A 19,036-nucleotide genomic window follows, 5' to 3' on the forward strand; every position below is an offset into this window, starting at 1 on the left:
ATTGCAAAAAACACAGTTGACGGACAGAATGTAGAACAATGTCATACATTCACCCCAGTACAAGGATCTGGGCCTAAATCCATCGTTTTTTTGCACTCCACACCACCCTGGGTTAGACACTGGCTATATGCAAATCAGCTCTGACCCTGTACCTCATGGGAACAGTCCAGTCCGAACTACCAAGCCATGTCTTTCCCAGACCGGAATCAAGCATCCAAGGACCGGTTTCTGGCTATCAGCCTTCATCAGCCTGGATAGCTTGACTCCAGTGGTGTGGAGAGCCTAGGACTCACGTCTGAGCATACCCAGCACACTCGGGGTGAAAATTGCAAAAAACACAGTTGACGGACAGAATGTAGAACAATGTCATACATTCACCCCAGTACAAGGATCTGGGCCTAAATCCATCGTTTTTTTGCACTCCACACCACCCTGGGTTAGACACTGGCTATATGCAAATCAGCTCTGACCCTGTACCTCATGGGAACAGTCCAGTCCGAACTACCAAGCCATGTCTTTCCCAGACCGGAATCAAGCATCCAAGGACCGGTTTCTGGCTATCAATGTCAAAACAAAAAAGGGGACACTGTTCCTCAGCGTCTGGTGCAAATAGTCACCTGAAACGCACGGGTGCAAAAAGTCACCTGTGTATTAAAAGAGGTATAAGAGAGAAATAGGAAAGGAAAACAAAACCTTAGGTAAACAGGACCCACCCAAGGAGTGAAAAAACATATTTCGTCCTCTGTTGCCCTCACACACCCCTGGGGGTGTCATGCTTCATCATCGGGTGTTTGCTCCTCGTAGGGCTGGCGCTGCAATTCCCTACAGGCCCCCGAAGGGTCTCTTTATCGGAGATCTTTTTAGGACAGCCGGATGGTGCATGTGGGTGTGTGGGGTGGGGGTCCAATGAGGGTAAACAAGTGCGTGCAAAGTGAAGATTAAAAGGGGGTAAATATGCAGCGAATGTTTGATATATATACCCTTGGCAGATTTGACTGCCAAATAAAATCTTGTTCCTGTAGGCATACTAACCCCAGGAATCAAGAAGGTCATGGGTCGACATGTTTCGCGCCTCCGTCGCCTTAAGGGTCGTTTGCGCTTCATCAGGACCAGTATTATAAAATTTATGTGCACGTGAATTAAATTAAAATACCCTCTAAATTCAACAGGGCGGGCGGTGGGGTTGTAAACCCGTAGTCTGGCTACAGCTTCATTGTAAGTACCGCTCCTGTTCAATACCCCAGGAATCAAGAAGGTCATGGGTCGACATGTTTCGCGCCTCCGTCGCCTTAAGGGTCATTTGCGCTTCATCAGGACCAGTATTATAAAATGTATGTGCACTTGAATTAAATTAAAATACCCTCTAAATCCAACAGGGCGGGCGGTGGGGTTGTAAACCCGTAGTCTGGCTACAGCTTCATTGTAAGTACCGCTCCTGTTCAATACCTCGCTTATTGAGCGATGTCTTCTCTGGCAACAACAATCGGCGCCCGCACATTACCGGGCTTCGAATCAGTTTGTCCCGGGGTGCTGCCTCCTGTGCACCTACCCAGTCCGAATGTCAGCCATTAGTGAACCAAAAAAAAAAAAGTCTGGATAGCTTGACTCCAGTGGTGTGGAGAGCCTGGGACTCACGTCTGAGCATACCCAGCACACTCGGGGTGAAAATTGCAAAAAACACAGTTGATGGACAGAATGTAGAACAATGTCATACATTCACCCCAGTACAAGGATCTGGGCCTAAATCCAAAAGACATGGCTTGGTAGTTCGGACTGGACTGTTCCCATGAGGCACAGGGTCAGAGCTGATTTGCATATAGCCAGTGTCTAACCCAGGGTGGTGTGGAGTGCAAAAAAACGACGGATTTAGGCCCAGATCCTTGTACTGGGGTGAATGTATGACATTGTTCTACATTCTGTCCATCAACTGTGTTTTTTTCAATTTTCACCCAGAGTGTGCTGGGTATGCTCAGACGTGAGTCCCAGGCTCTCCACGACACTGGAGTCAAGCTATCCAGGCTGATGAAGGCTGATAGCCAGAAACCGGTCCTTGGATACTTGATTCCGGTCTGGGAAAGACATGGCTTGGTAGTTCGGACTGGACTGGGGGAAATCGGCAAATTCCAGCGGCTTGGGTTGAGGCAGTAGGAGTCCAATAGTCCTGTGACTCCGTTCAGGGGGCAAGCTCACCCACAAGCCCTTGGAGATCTGTCAGAAGCCAAGTTGAGCAAAGTCTTTTCCAGTCTTTTCCCCTCCTCCGCAGCAAGGCAACCACTGCAGGCCAATACCCCAGGTCAGGGACAGTACTACTCCTTGCAACTTTCCCAGTTCCTTCTCGTCGGGCAGAGGTTCTTCTTGGTTGAGCAGGATCTAATTTCTTAGGAGCAGGGCTCTAATATTTATACCACAAATCTCTTTTGTTCTTTGAGGCCAGGGGGCCTTTGCCTAGTTCAGTCCAGTTTTTGAGCACTTTGTTTAAGGGACTCTGGCTTGTCTTTTCAGTGTCCAGGGCAGAGACATCAGATGCTCCACAGGAGGTGGAGCCAGTATTGTGGTTTCAGGGCACAGGCCTATTCAGAGTCTAGGTGCACTCCTCCCACTCATCTGGCTGTAATCTTTCTATTCACCACCTGGCAGCCCCAGCCTGTCTCCTGGGATTCCCCAGCCCTGTCACTCACAGAAACCAGACAGCAGATACACATCCTGGCAGAGGCGGGCTGAAAAGGTTAGGCAAGCAAATACCAACTTTCTAAAAGTGGTATTTGCAAACACAGGACATTAAAATAAACCTTACTAAAAGATGTATTGTATTATTCTGAGTTCAGGCATACTAAACTTGAATTTCTACTGTGTTGCCTGAGTCTGTTGGGATCATAGAATGTAACAATTCCAACAGCCCATTCTGGCCTATGAGAACAGGTAGCCTTACAATAGTGAAAAACGAAAATGGCTGTAATCCACTATTAGGACATGCCACACACTTCAGGGCTTGTCCTACCTTATACTTACAATGCACCCTGCCCTTGGGCCTACCATAGGGGTGACTCACATGGAGTAAAGGGAAGGTTTAGGGACTGGCAAGTGGGTGCACTTGCCCAGTCAGCATGACAGTACCAGACTGCATGCAGGTTCTGCAATGGCAGACCTTAGACACATTTTACCAGGCTGCTTCTGTGGGTGGCACAATCAGTGCTGCAGGCCCACTAGCAGCATTTTGGATTCACAAGCCCTGGGTACTCCTGGTGCACTTTACTGGGGTCTGACATTAAACCAAATAAGCCAATCATAGAATCCAATCACTATATTCATTTTATACAGAGAGCACTTGCACTGTGGCACTGATTGGCAGTGGCACAGTGCTCTGAGTAGCTAACACCAGCAAAACACATGAGGCACAGTAACAAAAAAAGTGGAAGGGAGACCCACGCCAAGGTGCCAGGGCTAACAATCATCCACATTATAGCGGCAATTTAGTGAGAAACTGTGCAATTTACAATAATAGCGTTATATAATTATAATGAGAAAATATATTTTATATGTTAAATGATTTGGGGCCAGATGTAGGTCGGTCGGTAACGGCCGAAAATCGGTATTTTCGGCCGTTACCGACCGGTATTACAGATTTGGCATGTAGGGGCACAATTTTACAGAATCGGTAAATTTACCGATTCTGTAAAATACCGAATCGGTATTTTTACCGATTCGGTAAATCTCAGATGTAGGTGGGACTCTTCAGAGTCCCAAAGGCCCTACAAATTCGGTATTTTAACACCCAATCCAATTGGGTGTTAAAATACCGAATTCAGGTGTGCATGCACATGTGTGCATGCACACCTAGCCATGTGACAGACAGACATGCCCTTAGGGCATGTCTGTGTGCCACATGGCGCACATGCCTATTTTTGGGGTGCCAGAGGGTGGCAAAGTGACACCCCCTGCACCCTTGCAAAAGTTGGTATTTACCGATTCGGTAATTACCGAATCGGTATTTCCCATTGATTCCTATGGGCTTCACAGCCCATAGGAATCAATAGGAAATACCGATTCGGTATTTCCAGATTCGGTAAATACCGACTCTTAACGATTCGGTATTTCCACATCTGGAAATACCTACATCTCCCCCCTTCATATTTACCACTTCTTAAATACCGAATCGGTAAAATTCTGTATTTAAGAAGTGGTAAATAAGAATTACCTACATCGGGCCCTTATTTTCTTATATTAGAAAGTTAACACGCTGATTTTTTTTGTGGCTAAAGCGTTGTTTTAAACTGTTATGCATTATTGTTATGGATGGGCTAAAAGCTGAAACACATTTTTCAGGCCTGTCTGATTTTCAGATGTTTGCTATTATAAGCGCCAGTGTGCCTACGAGAAAATGCTTTTCTAGTACCTTCCTACAAGAACGCTTCGTTCAAGCAGTACAATGTTATGGAAGAGTACAAGGTCTAGGGGCCAGATGTAGGTCGGCCGCTAACGGCCGAAAATCGGTATTTTCGGCCGTTACCGACCGGTAATCTTGAAATGGTATGTAGGGCCCTGTATTTTACAGAATCGGTAAATTTACCGATCGGTAAATTTACCGATTCTGTAAAATACCGAATCAGTATTTTTTACCGATTCGGTAAATATGAGATGTAGGTGGGACTCTTCTGAGTCCCACAAGCCGTACAGAATCGGTATTTTACCATCAAATCTATTTGATGCTAAAATACCGATTCCGGTGTGCATGCACATGTGTGCATGCACACCTGTGCCATATGACAGGCAGACCTGCCCTTAGGGCAGGTATGCCTGCCACATGGCACCCGAGCCTCTTTTGGGGGTGCCAGAGGGTGTCAAAGTGACACCCCCTGCACCCTTGTGTCAGTCGGTATTTACCGATTCGGTAAATACCAAATCGGTAATGCCCATTCATTCCTATGGGCTTCAAAGCCCATAGGAATGAATGGGCATTACCGGTCGGTATTTACCGAATCGGTAAATACAGATTTTTACCGATTCGGTAAAAGGAACATCTGGATGCTCCTACATGTCCCCCCTTCTCATTTACCGATTCTTATTTACCGAATCGGTAAAATTCGGTAAATAAAAATCGGTAAATGAGTCCTACCTACATCGGGCCCTAGATTCCATGGGAAAAGAGGACCGTGGATTTTCTATATTGGGGCCTCGGATTTGGAAATCACGAGTCGAAGACATTAAACAAATGCCCACCCAAATGATGTTCCAAAAGGATCCTAAAGATTCTGCTGTTTAATCCCAGTTTTTAACGGGTGTTCATTTCATGATTGCACAGCACATGCTGCACATTTCGCTATGCCAATTCAAAAAACGCCCAGAGACAGTTTATTTTGTAGAGATCCTATGCAAATAAAAATAAAGAAATGTCAAAGCAATTTTCGCTGTTAACAATAGGGACATGTGCTCTAAATTTGTACATAGTAGAAAGTCTTACACTTGTAGTACCAGAATCCCACAAAGGTACTTTTACCTTTTTCATTGTGGTTTATCACTAAAATAACATCCTTTTTAGAAAGAGTTGTAGCATAGTCCCTTTCTTCTACAAAATATTTCTAAAAGTAGAGCGCTTGTGTTGGGGCACATCACATGGTGGTGATGTCTGCCTACTGGGGTGCACCTGTAGGTCAGCTAGTGTTAGTAGCCTCACTGGTGGGGCCTGCATGAGAGGAGAAGGATTCCTCATAAACCAGGTTACTGGCTGAGACACATGTGGACAGACTGCTACTGCAGAAACAGCAAATTGTCCATGTTCCATCGCCTGAGCACGAAATTGATTAGTCTACACTACTTCTTGGCTGGGGGCAGCCTGTGTAGGAAATGCACCTTTTCCACGTGGTCATCACATATTTTTCGCCTTTTGCGGGACCCTATATTTCTGCTGGCTGGCTGGAGGGGAGGCAAGGCAAGAGTGTGGTTGGGGTTGGTGGCAACACTCCAGGTGTAAAAAAAACATGCAGCTGAAGAAGGCGTGGTCATGTTATCTATGCCTCCTCCACAACTCATTTACCTAGGACAGTTTTTGAGAGCAAAGAAGTCAGATGAAATGAGAGGCAATACTTAGAATATTAATGTAGATGGATAACTGTAAAAAAGGGATATTTTTCACCTCAGGATTCAAAGTGACTCAATAAAAGAAAGAATTTTTGCATCTTCCTAGGCAGTTTTAGATCACTATTAGTCCCCCCTTTTTTTGCGCTGCGCCCACACTACACCATACCATCACATATGGGATTTTAGCATCCTAGTTACACTAGGGAACATCATTTCAAAAACATCCCTGAGCTCCTTCCTCACAGTGAGGGAGTTGTAGCCCTCAGCAGGACTAGGATTTCCTGCTGGGAGGAGGAACCCATATGATGAAGCATGTCACCTGTGTGTGAGGGAGGGTTCTAGTCCTTCAGGTATAATTCCCCCTTATTGGTTATATCTCGTTCACAAATCTTTTTGAGGGAACTTGCATATTCATCACACACAACTCATGTGCTAATATATAGACCCGAGGTAGTATGGTGTTATGGATTACGTATAGGGGAAATTCTCCTCGTTGGTCTTTAAACTAAATTCCCTAGGACCCCACCCCACCATTTTGTTGTTATAGGTGTATCCGTTCCGCCTGCTCGCTCAAGGCCACCCTAGACTGATTTACGGGCTTAGTAATAAAAGGATTGCTTCCTGCTGACACAGCCGCAGTGGACTCCAGTAGAGTAGGCAAGAAGTTAGGAATAATATCCACAGTGTACAGTGTGGGGAACAACATAAAGTACGTTTATTTTGCTTAGCTCTGATTCATTTGCCCCCAAGTTTTCATAGATTGGTTCAAACTGGCCTATCGAAGACTGTATGAGTTTATTACATAGGTCCTTTTTATATCCACTAGTTTGTCCTTTTCCACTACCCCAGTGTCCCTGCAGAAGTTAGAAGTGGGCCCCTAGCTATATCTAGAACAAGTTATGGGGAGGTGTAACCTACTACCCTTAAAGCGTGGAGAGGTCCTCTAGTGCAAGGATGGAGGGTTACGTCCACCCTTTGAAATACTACAGAACAAAAAGTGTTCCTTCCGGAGCCCGACCGGCTCCTTGGAGGCTGCGGTAGGACCAATGGTACACTGTGTGAGGGCACACCCACTGTTTAGGGTTGGGTAGGGAAAATGACCCTTTTCTTTATATAACCCTTACCCGCTCTAGTAGTGGCATGCTTCATTATCAGGTTCACCCTGACTCCTAAAGGTCAGGGTGTTCTCAACCATATTCCAGGGAGCACTTATGACGATAGGGGTAAGGAGGTGTAACTTTAAAGATAAAATTCCTCACCCACTCCTTAAGTATCCTTTATTTGTAGAGAAGAAGCGAAGGATAAAATATATTATAGGGTCTGAGGATGTGATGGTCCTATGACCCTAAATCAACAACATGTTTCATCCCTGTCTACTAGCCTGTATGAGGCACTCAGCTTTCATCAGGGTGGGTAGCGAAGCGGTAACTCCCCCAATGATGTGGTTAACATGTGGTTATTACTGCGAGCATAAGGTTCGTAAAATGTGTACTTGCCCTGGTTGGGAATTAACCAAATCGTGTTGGAGGTATGTTCCCACAGGGGCGTGAGGAACTGAGCCTGAGTTAGGTACATGGACGGGCTTGGACCTTTGATGAAACTGTGACTACAAGGCCTCCCCTCACGCCCCCATGGGAACATTTCTCCCACTCAATTTGAGTAATTCCTAATGGCGGCAAGTACACATTTTACTAATATTATGCATGCTAAATGCATGCTCTCAGTAATAACCACACGTTAGTCATGTCATTGTGGGAGTGACCTCTTCTCTACCCACCCTGACGTAAGCCCAGGACCTCATACAGGCCAGAGGAACATGCTGGTGATTTAGGGTCATAGGACCATCATATCCTCACACCCTATAATATATTGTATCCCTCCCTCGCACTCTACTAATAAAGGATACTTTAGGAGTGGGTGAGGAATTTTATCTTTGAAGTTATGCCCCTTACTCCCTTTCTTCATAGGTACTCCCTGGAATGATAATAGTTGGCCCAATGAACACAATTTTTAAGGTAGGTACACACACGCTCACAAGGGTGAATTTCTTTTCGTATCTGGATGTCTTGTTTGACGCTGATTTATGATGGAACCCTTTATTATCCAGTAAGCAGTTGGATCTTGTCCAGACCAATGCAGCCATCTGTAAATTTGCCTCCAATTGGGTAGGAATCCGATTAGCGCCCTGCTATAAGTTTATCGAGTTAAGAGTGTCTCTAAAGCTTGTTATGGGAGTGCAATCTGGGGTTATAGATCACATGATCCCATCCAGGTGGATGAAAAAAGAGCACCCCTTCCTACATAATGCAAGATGAGCTGGGAGTAAGCTACCTCTCTGACTTTATAGCCCTTCGCCCCCTTTTATGTTGTGTTGACACTTGGACGAAAGGAGCCCACTTAAATAGAGCGATATTGCAGGACTGTCCATCTCTCAACTGTGCTCTGAAAATCCTGTGGCTAAAGTATTTCAAGATAGCCCTTCAGAACTTGGGAAGGGGGACCTGTTTATTAGCCCGAATAAGATTGTACACTCAGATAGAGTCTGGGTCAGCCACAAATTTGTGAGACCTAGACTACATCTACATGAGAGAGAGAGTCTCTGGCCCTACAGAAAAGGTTGGACGAGGATAAGTGTTATTGAAAACAAATTTAGTCATAGAACCTTAATCTGACTTGTGTTACTTCTAGCAATGCACGATATTTGTTGAATAGATTCACCCTTAATTTGTTACCCCAACTACTCGCTTTTCCTATGGGATGGCATGATCCTTCTTCCTTGGCACCCTGCGGCTGCGACACGTGTCTACGCAGGATACCATGCATTTTACAATATTTTGCGTGTTTTATGACTTTCTGAGAAAGGCTTTTATGGTCCCTCTTTTTAAAGCTTGAGATTTTAAGCAAGTACAGTCAGCTCTTTTGTTTTTACAAATGCTCTCAGAGTACATTGTTGTAATGTTGCTAGTTTTTAAAGGCTGTTGTCAGATCAAGAAATTTGATGAGGGATTGATTGTACCCAGATACAGTGGTATGAATCGTTCATTACTTTAATTTCTTTATGACTCTTATCTGATTGTGTATTTGCTGTATGCTTTTATGGTTCTTTCATTTTAACAGAATAATGCTTATTATTGACTGATTGATTGATATTCTGTGGCACACCTATAAGAAGGGGAAACAGGATGTCAAAAACCATTTTCCGGGATTCATTGTCCGGTTGCTGGAAAAACCCACTTTTGTTCTACCCGAATTCTGTCTCTGGGTTTTACATATGATGCTGAGGGAGAACTTGAAGGGAAGGGAAACCTGATGCCAAACCAATTCTTGAGTATCCACTGATAAGTTGCTGCAAAACTCTAATTTTGTTTCACTAAACGTCCGTCTCTGGAGTTATTGTGGATACAGTGGTTGCCCGATTTTAGAGTTAGATGTGAGAGGACATTAGGATTACACTCCCCACACACACCCACATCCCTCAGAACCCAAGTTAAGAGTGACTGAAGAATGTTGGCATCTTAAGAATACCCAAAGTGTGCAGGATTGGCCCCAGAAATTGTTATCCCATTGGGTGGGATGTGCCCAAGAGTCGTTCACTCCCACTATCTCATGTCAGGCATAAATGTGGCATTTGTATAAACCAATCAAACCCTGGCAGTATCAAACCGGATCTCACTCCTGAGAAGGGAGTAGAGAACTTCAGTATGCAAAAAATAGGATACAGTCTCCCTATTGGAACTTACAATCACAAAAATGTATCCCCTGCCTAGTGTACAAAATCACTTCACAAAATAAGCCTTGCTAGTGAAGAAAAGGAAAAAAAGGAAAAAGGCTGTATTTCTCTGTTAGACTCTGGCCCACTCTGGTAGTGGCATGCTTCATCATCGGGTCTCGTCCTGGTCCCTAAAAACCAGGATAGGCTTGACCGTATTTCAAGAAGCTTTTTGAATATTTTCCCTAGTGGGGTACCTAAAAAGATAAAAATACCTCAAACTAATCTTGGTATCCCTTTATTAACAGTTGTTTGAGTATGGTTAAAATCAACTTACAGAAAAGGGGAGTGATAATATAATGGTCCTATTACCCTTAACTATTTTTCAATGTGTTTCAGCCATTTAACTATGGCCCTTGGGGTCACAAACAAACACACTGTCCTGGTTCAAAACATGCACTGCTCTTCATGCATCCAAGGTAAGATATTACTTGCCTCAAAAAGGCCTTAATAGGTCTTGAACCCTGTAGTAAAGACATGCAAATAGTAAAGGAACACAAAATAAGACTTCAACTATAGTCTGCAAAATTGCATCTGTTGAGAAGTACTCATAGTGTTATGTAATCTTTATATCCAAGGTGTTGGTCATTCCACAAACAATTGTGTTGAATGATTAAGGTTCTGATGCATATGCAGTCATGCAAGCATGCATTAGCCACTCATAAAATGCTCATGTTGTGTGCCATACATAGTGTTTTTTTTTATGTCTTCTAAGCAGCATAACATGCTAAGTGATGGATAGTTTCATAATGTCAGCACTGGTGCCATACCATTCATATATTGGGACTTACCCTATTGGGAATTATAAATGCCACATGGGAGGAGGGGAAACCATACCCCTGTAGTCACACACTGGAGGTATAATGTCATCATCTACAGGGGGTTGAGCTCAGGTTCATTTAGTGACCTTAAGGGTTCACCTTAACAAGGGCGTCATTATTTCTTGAGGTAGGTAGTCACCCATCGCAAATAATAATCCAGTTTCTTATAGTTGTGCATTCTTGTTAGCAAACAAAACACAGGAGGCATACTGATAGAATCCTAAATTATGCCATAACTACTTAAATCACTTTTATTATTGGAGCTGTCAAATTCTGCTTGTGTTTGATGTCTTCATTTCTTTCCCTAGGGCTTTCGTTTGCTCTTAGCCAGCCCGCTTGCATGCTTCGATCTGTTTGAACAGAAAAAGAAAGAAGGCCATGGAGATGCTGCAATGTTCCAGGGTAAGCTGAGATAACTCTCTTCCACAAAACATGATGTGTGTGACTAGCATCTCGCATCTGATATGAAATATCGGGCACCGCAAATCTAGGCTCTTGCGCTCAGAATCTACTAGTAGAATCCAAGCAAAATACTCAGTTTCAACGGCTTAAATATGTGTTTGGAAATTTGAAAATCTATCAACAGTGATCAAACTAAAAAACTATTATAGAAATAAGATATCTGTAAAATTAGTAGTGTTCATTCGTGATAACCGATTACATCTCGTGTTTCCTTTTCATCCACGTGTTCTCCATCAGACTGTGTGTGGTAAAGATGTCCCTCTGGACATGTAGGCTTGGTAAACATATATTAAAGAAGAACATAAGTGCAAGTGATAAACACGGGGATTAGGCTTAATTGACAACCAGCCTAGAATGTTCAATCTACTTCCTTTTAGGATTCCATTACAGAATCTCCCACACAACCAACCAAGTGCCAGTTTACAACATTTTTCCCAGAAAAGTAAATTAATCTCTTTCAAAGGGTACTTCCCACACGTACCCGTTAGCACTACAATTCTGCACCTACCCACAATCAACAGGTGGCACAGTGAATGCAGCACGGGGCACCAGAAATCACCCACTTTACACACAGCATCTGAGCCAATGAATAGGATTGTCTTTGCTTTCTCAGTGGTGCAAGAGTTATTTCAGCACCATGTAATAATTAACGGAAACATACAATTTATATATCCTCGTAAAAAATAGTAACTGTGCTCCCAGTGAGAGATCTGGGTTTGGCGTGTTTGCGAACACTCTTAACATGATTAATGAAGTATATTGGTTACCGTATTTCTTAGAATAGTTTACATTATTGCTGTAGGAGTTCAGTGTACAGTTATTTGTTACACATGGGCCCAATACCCATCCACTATCCTAAACATGCTTTTCAAAATGCTGGTATTCACTGCAAGTATGTCACAGCAGTGAGAAGCAACTTTTTTTCCACATCTAAGAGGCAAAAATGTTCAATCTTGAAGCATGGATAATGCTTCAGTCCAGTTTTATTTCTATGTTTACAGTAGTACATTTTGAATAGCATGTTCACAGTAGTGTGTAGATTTGGAGTCCATATGCAACGTAAAATTGTAGGGAGAAAAATGTGGGTATTTTTTCACCTTTCTGTTGACTAACATTATAGACAGCGTCTTTATTTCATGTCACTCAGAAACCCTCGGTGTACAACGTCGTTGTAGTCATAGTTGCCTACTTATATTTTGTTCTCTTGTCTTGGCTATGGCTCTCAAAGAGAGCAAATAGCATGAATATCAGATCAGATTCTGAATCCAGATATTCACTGTTTTGACATATTTCTCACTGTTATAGAAGAAACACTCACTTCTGTTTCCCCCCATCTCACCCAGATTCCCAGAAACATGGGCAACGTGGTGTAAGGGCGGCTGGGTGATCACATCCCCTTTACAGCCTCTCGTGTCACCACACAACCTTAGGAAGGTAGGAGCATACAGGGGTTCTCTTCTTCTCCCAACTGCCACAGTCCCTTTCTCTGCTAACCGCCAGTAATGGGAAGTTGAAAGCTCTGCTGGCAGAGATGTCAAACAACCTGTCAGTACAACTCTGACTCTCTGCTCGATGGTTAGGAGATAGGAGAGAGGGTGCCTTCTATGATGAGGGAGAGGGAAGGCGCAGACGTTTGTAGGTAGCAGAGGTCAGGTATTATTTTGAATAGTCGGGCTAGGAGCAGTAGTAGGGGAGGGATTCTCTAAAGAAAGGGTGGTAGGGGTGAGAGGGCTAGACACTCGTTTTTTTTTTATTTGGGCAGAGGAAGGTAAATAAATACTCATACTGTTGTGTGGCAATACGCCAGGTACGCATTTTTTAATATTTTAAGAAGGTGGGGTGGATAATGCTGAAGTTGTGCGGGCAGGTGGCAGGATGTCAATTAGGTTTTTTAGGTTTTGCCTTAGCCATGCGTACGAAGTACGCATGCGCTAGCAAAACCTCTTGATTTCTATCTGGGGTGATGACCCGCCTCTGCCTATCATTGGCTAGCTCCATAAATGGAGGCTAGCCATTGGGAGGCAGAGGCTGTCAATCGCGTTTTCTCTCGAAAACGCGATTCGGGGGCGTTTCTGGTGCTTTTTTTAAGCCCCGCCCCTTTGTCCCGGGCCGCGCTGCGATTGGCTGCCGGCCCGGGACACCCCCGTGACGTCATTCCCGGGCCGCGCTGTGATTGGCTGCCGGCCGGGACACCCCCGTGACGTCAGCCAATCACAGCGCGGCCCGGGACCTGACTTGTTTTCTTAGTTGCTGCCTTTCCGCTAAATGACTGGCAGCTGATGGTGCAAATCACAAACATCATGCGACTGGTGATAAAACACTAGTATAAATGCATTCGTTTTCAAACAAACAGTAGGATTTTCACATTTCTTTGAAATCAGAGACGTGGCTACTTTTGATGTGGCGGCACCGGTACACAGAGGCGTGCTTGGTTGGCACGGTACTGTCTGAAACGAGTGTCATTTTGGGACTACGCGAACACACCATGGGTGGGAGGGCCTCCCTCTCAAATGCGTAATACTCACTTCTAGTGAGTGGCGGATGAGCGCGTGGGTAGGGCACTGTCTGGCTGTGGTGAGGTGTGCGCGGGCTCCTTGGTTCTCCCTCCCGGGCTCACAGCATCTGCTCAGTGCCGCTGCAGGGTCGGCCCCCGTGTTTCTGTTTCCCGCCCACAGCGCGAGAGGAGGAGCCACGGGGAGCGCTGGAAGTCTGCGCTGCTCCCGGGTGACAGCAGACTGGGAGCCCAGAGAGGAACTCCCGCAGCACCCGGGTGAAGCAAGGCGGGGCTGGCCTGCAGTGCTGCCACTCCGGCCGCCTCACTTGGAAGTAGGGAGCAGCGGGCGAGGGTGGAGGGCTTACGGGAGCAGGAGCGGAGGACCGGCTAAAAGTTAGCACTGGAGGAGCCTGGGAGAGGAGGAAGGAGCCGGCGCTTGAGGAACATGCTGCGGCCGCCGGGGAGCCAGGAAGCCGGCCGGGGCTCCCTCCTCCTGCTGCTGGTGCTGGGCGTGCTGCCGCTGCACTGCCTGCTGGCTGACACCCCAGGTGAGTGCGTCCAGGGTCTGGTGGAGGTGGGGGTGGGGGTGCAGTACTGGCAGTGTCGTTGGAGCAAAGTGCCATAGAGCGCGAAGTGCTGCAAAGTGCTTACCGGGCATACAGCGCTAAGGGGCACCAGAGAAGGCGAGTGCTCTCTGTGCACTTGTCGAGCCTTTAGGATTGGGGGGCTAGTGCCTGTAATGGGGCAGTGGCAAAGCACGCCTTGCTGGGGGCAGATACAGTGTTAAAGGTGCACATGCGTTCTTGTAAGTGCAGTGCATTAAGTGCCGGGTGCAAAGGGGTAGCGTGAATGCACAGTGTGTGCAGTGTGTGTCTGCCCCATGGGGGTGCAAACAACGGCGGGTGTGATGCCCGAACGGTCCTCTTTTAGGGGCGGCGGGCACATGTGTGGCGGCTGGTGCTGAGCAGCCAGTAGTACGCACGTGTATGAATGTGAAAGTGCTTGCAAAAAAAATCCGGCGCCCCCTAGCATAGTGGTTTCAGACGCCACTGACTAAGACTTTTACCGGACCCGGCAGTACAGAAACCTCGTCGATTCAGCGCCTTGTGCCCGGCTGCCCAATGACGCCGCAGACTTCGAATGTCTGCGGCGCGAACAGGCGACATGTTTTGGAGTTTACACTAGTGGGCAATCATGGCGCTGAAGCATTTATGATCCCGCAAGCGGGATTATCATTACTGCCGGCGGCAGTCTTCGCTTGTGAAAGTGCTAGCAAAATTGAGAGGCCCTCGCACAGTGGCAGTATTTGTTGATTACATTTATCCAGGCTCCACGACCGGATTGACCTGACCCCACACTTGAGGCGAGGCTGAGAAAGAGCCTCGGACCGCGGCAGCCGCAGGAGTGGTTGTCCTCAGCTGCTGCAGAGTGCATCGATTCATGAAGCAGCAGTGCACTCACGACCTGGGAACTTCAGAGACTCTGAACTCTACAAAAGGGTGAACAATTTCATATATTTTCAATGAGATGAGAGGCTGATTAAACTGCTGTTATCGATAATATTTGCAATTGCTGCCACGTCCTACGAAGTGAACCTTTATAGGTTAATTATGACTCGGAATATTCCAATTGTGTTAGTCACTCCTTCGAGGTGCAACGTAGTACGTCAGCTGAGCTCATAAATGACCTTCACTTACAAGCGTGCGTGCGCCTACGAGCAGGTTTTCCTATTTCCCATTGTTTTCTTTAACTTTCCATTCTTGTCCATATGTGCGAATCTGTGTATAGTGTGTGTGTGCATCTGTGTGTGTGCCTGCCTGGCCTGCTTGGGTGTGTGCGCATCTGTGTATGTGTGCGCCTGTGTATGTGTGCACATCTGTGTGTGTGCGTTCCTGGGCGTATGTGCGCATCTGTGTGTGTGTGCGTGCCTGGATGTGTGTGCATCTGTGAGTGTGTGTGCCTGTGCGCATCTGTGTGTGTGTGCGCCTGTGTATGTGTGAGCATCTGTGTGGGGGTGCGTGCCTGGATGTGTGCATCTGTGAGTGTGTGTGCCTCTGTATGTGCGCATCTGTGTGTGTGTGTGCGCGCCTGTGTATGTGTGCGCATCTGTGTGGGGGTGCGTGCCTGGGTGTGTGTGCATCTGTGCTGTAAATAACGGGTGCCAGGCTACATATTGTATAGTTGATGCAGTGCACAGGGTTAGTACAAGAGCGATGTGCACTAATGAACAGGTGTTAAAAAAAAAAAAGACCTATATATCTACCATGGGCAAACATTTTTGGACTTGTCGGTGGGTGCAAAAGTGGACAGTGCCAATCTTCCACTTGCTGATAGGTCCTTAAATTAATGAGATGATTGTGTCACTTATCCTATTATCAAACTCGCTTGGGTCAATGTGGGCCAGTTGATCATAACTCAGCCCAGCACTAAAAACGACGTTTTAGAGGCATTCTAAAGCAAATAAAATATAAGATGGGATGGGATGAAAACTGAAGTTTATCTTGATTGAGACAAGTTGCCAGTCGGATAACACCAAGGGAAATGCATTACATCTAGTCTTCCGGTCTAGCTTAAATGCCACTTTATTGCCATGTATAGCACATCTAGATTATATCTCCAAGAGGGACAACAGGCTTGGGGTTAGGATGTAAAATTGTAGGCTTTCTAATTGTTGCTGACAAAAATGAAATGTGATGTTTAGATGCTGATCTGTTAGTTTTTTTTCCTTATGTCACTGCTGTCATATGTTTTTATTTATTATTTTAAAGTGACTGTATTTATCCAGTCCATAATGGAGTCTGTCAATCATTGTAATTGCCTTTGTACAAATGTAGCAAAGTCTTTACTCAATTTAATGAATTTGGCAATATGAAGGGCTGAGTTGGCCCTGCCATAAGGGCACAAGAGATTTCAGCAGCAGTCACTTAATGTGCAGAATGAGCTTACCAGTTGAGATAAAAATTTGTCATAAACAATGTCAATAGCTCTAACTTTTTAAAAGGCGAAACCGTTGCATTGTAAATGCTTGTTTTAAATTTGGGGTTGGTGGAGAGGTAAAGCAAGAGGGTGGTAGGCCGGACACCAGCAGTAAACAAAGCATGGAGTTGAAGAAGGCAAACCCACGTTTTTTTCTATGTCTCTTCCACATCTCACCCACCAATGGACAGCTTTTTAGACCAAAGGCAGATCAAATTGGAGGTCATACTTAACATAATTCCAGGAGCCGTTCCTGAGACATCGCTTCCCGCGGTAAGTCACAAACAGTCGAAGATACAACATCCTCTACCTACGTCATCTCACGACATAGTTTCCCACCGCTCCTCACACCCTCAATCTGAGGGCCCTGTGCAAGAGTCTCTCCTGTGCCTCCTGCCTTTCCTGGAATATGGTGACTCAAACCCAAATTTTCTCATGTACTATGGGATTAATTGGAATCGCTGTTGCCGTCACTTCCGGATGCTAATCGTAACAATCGGGCCCGTTGATTTCGGATGGGAAACAGACTGCTAAATTAACCATTTTGTGTGGGATAGACACCACTGATTCGGCTGGCCGTGTCATGGCTTCTTCTGTGGTTTTACGCCAGCGGGCTTGGTTTCGTACCATTGAGTTCTCAGAGACATGCCTTTTGATGGCCTCTATTTATGTGGCACCCATGCTGACACAGCTTTGTGCCATTTTCGAGACAGTCGGGGTAGTGCATACACTTAGCGGCACATGCGCCAAGGTAATTTGCGGTCGCAAATGTTGCGAATCGCAAAAAAAGGACGTTTGCGTCCGCAAAATAGCCTTTCCCAATGCATGAATCTAAATTTGCGAAATTCAAAAAAATAAGGAATCTCTAAAATAGCGAGCAAGATTTTAGCAATTCCGTATTTGCGAACCTCCAAATAGCGAAAAAAATAATGTGAATCGCAAATAAAAATTCGCAATGAAATGCATGAAAAATCGCAAATTGCAATTCTGACTCGTTCTGTCAGATCCTGAGTACAATTATTGCATATATGCAAAATAGTTTTCCTGTCTGCTTTTATTTTGTATGGCATCAAGGTGTTTACATTTCTCTTTGCTCACCATGCTCCTTCTGTAGGTTAATGGCTTCATCCATCTGAATATGGATTTTTACTACTGGTTTCTAACCAATGGTTTCATCTGTGGGCTTCCTTTCCTGTAAGGTTGGTTGTCCTTTCGCAGACGGTTCTGTTTGGTTGTGCTATATTGTGTCGTATAAGCTTGTCTTTAGGAATCTGTTATTGCCACCCGTGTCACTTTTGGAGTTCCTTTCTTCATTAGGGGATTTCTTCCCTCTTTTGGTGATTTTCACTGATTTTCACTTCATTTTACTGCAGTTGCGTAAATTCTTTGGAAACACTATGTTTGGCATATTATGCACAGGACTTGGTCCAGGCACTTGCTTTTCCATTCATTCAGGGCTTGCAAGAGATTGCCCTTCTCTTTCCTTTAATTTTGATGATTCCGGCTTTTTATGGAATGTCTGTTCCTCTAATGAATATATATTATTTTTATTTCAACTTTCGATTGCCTTTTTCATTGTTGGTTCAACATTTTGGACCTTATGCTTTATTCAGCTACTTTTCCCTATGGCACTATGTTTTTGTTACTTTTTTTCTGCTTTGTCTTAGCCTTCACAGTTCCAACAGTCTCTGCCTTCCAGTATTGGCCTTAACTCACCTCGGCCTATTTTAGGCCCAGTTCACCCTTGTATTGTTTATCGCAAGGTTCCTTTTCTTGTTGCTTTCTTTCAGGATGTGGCTCTTACCAGCCTTTTTCAGGCTTCTAATTAGCTAGCATAATTTCTTAATGTTTCACCGTTTTTTCTTTTGTTGAGGGGTGTGATTCTCATTCTCTCTCTCTTTCTCTCTCTCTCTCTCTCTCTCCCTCTCTCTCTCTCATTCCTTTCTTCTATTTCTTGGTACTATGTTGCTGATTGCTCAGCCCTATAATACTTTTGTTCAGGTACGTCAGCGTGGTGCTGTTTTCATCTTTATATTTTATATATATCACTGTATTATCCACTATCGGCATGGCAATGGTCTATTGACATGTGTATGTCTTGGATAGAGGTATATATATCTGTATCGCAATGTTGATATATCTATATGCCTTTTCGTAACACTGCCTCCATATAACCTTTTCAAGACAGTTTTTGAAATTGTTTTGTATGCATTGCTTTTCTTCTCCAGCACTCTGTGGTTCTCCCTGTTGGGTGTTTCTAGTGGTGTTCCTTTGTCTGTAGTTCTCCCAGGACAAGACCTGTTTTTGTTTTGTCCTTGTAGATTTGTAGTGGAGACATGCCTCATTCTTCTCCTTTTGTACATGTATTCGAGATTTCTTCTTGGTGTTTTCAACCCAGAAAGTCTCAATTGCTGCTGGTACGCAGAGCTTTGCTCTCTT

General features: G+C 44.9%; 1 protein-coding gene across 1 annotated transcript in view; it reads left to right on the top strand.

Annotated features, from left to right (window-relative positions):
* LOC144754689 (protein-arginine deiminase type-2-like) overlaps positions 1 to 19,036 on the top strand; it is a 641,882-nt gene that overhangs the window by 538,294 nt on the left and 84,552 nt on the right. The window contains exon 13 of the mRNA XM_078642812.1: positions 10,974 to 11,067. Coding sequence (XP_078498938.1) covers positions 10,974 to 11,067 — 94 coding nt within the window. The remainder of the gene's footprint in view (positions 1 to 10,973; positions 11,068 to 19,036) is intronic.

Source organism: Lissotriton helveticus, chromosome 5_1 (assembly GCF_964261635.1).
Source record: "Lissotriton helveticus chromosome 5_1, aLisHel1.1, whole genome shotgun sequence".
In the NCBI taxonomy this organism is placed as follows: Eukaryota; Metazoa; Chordata; class Amphibia; order Caudata; family Salamandridae; genus Lissotriton; species Lissotriton helveticus.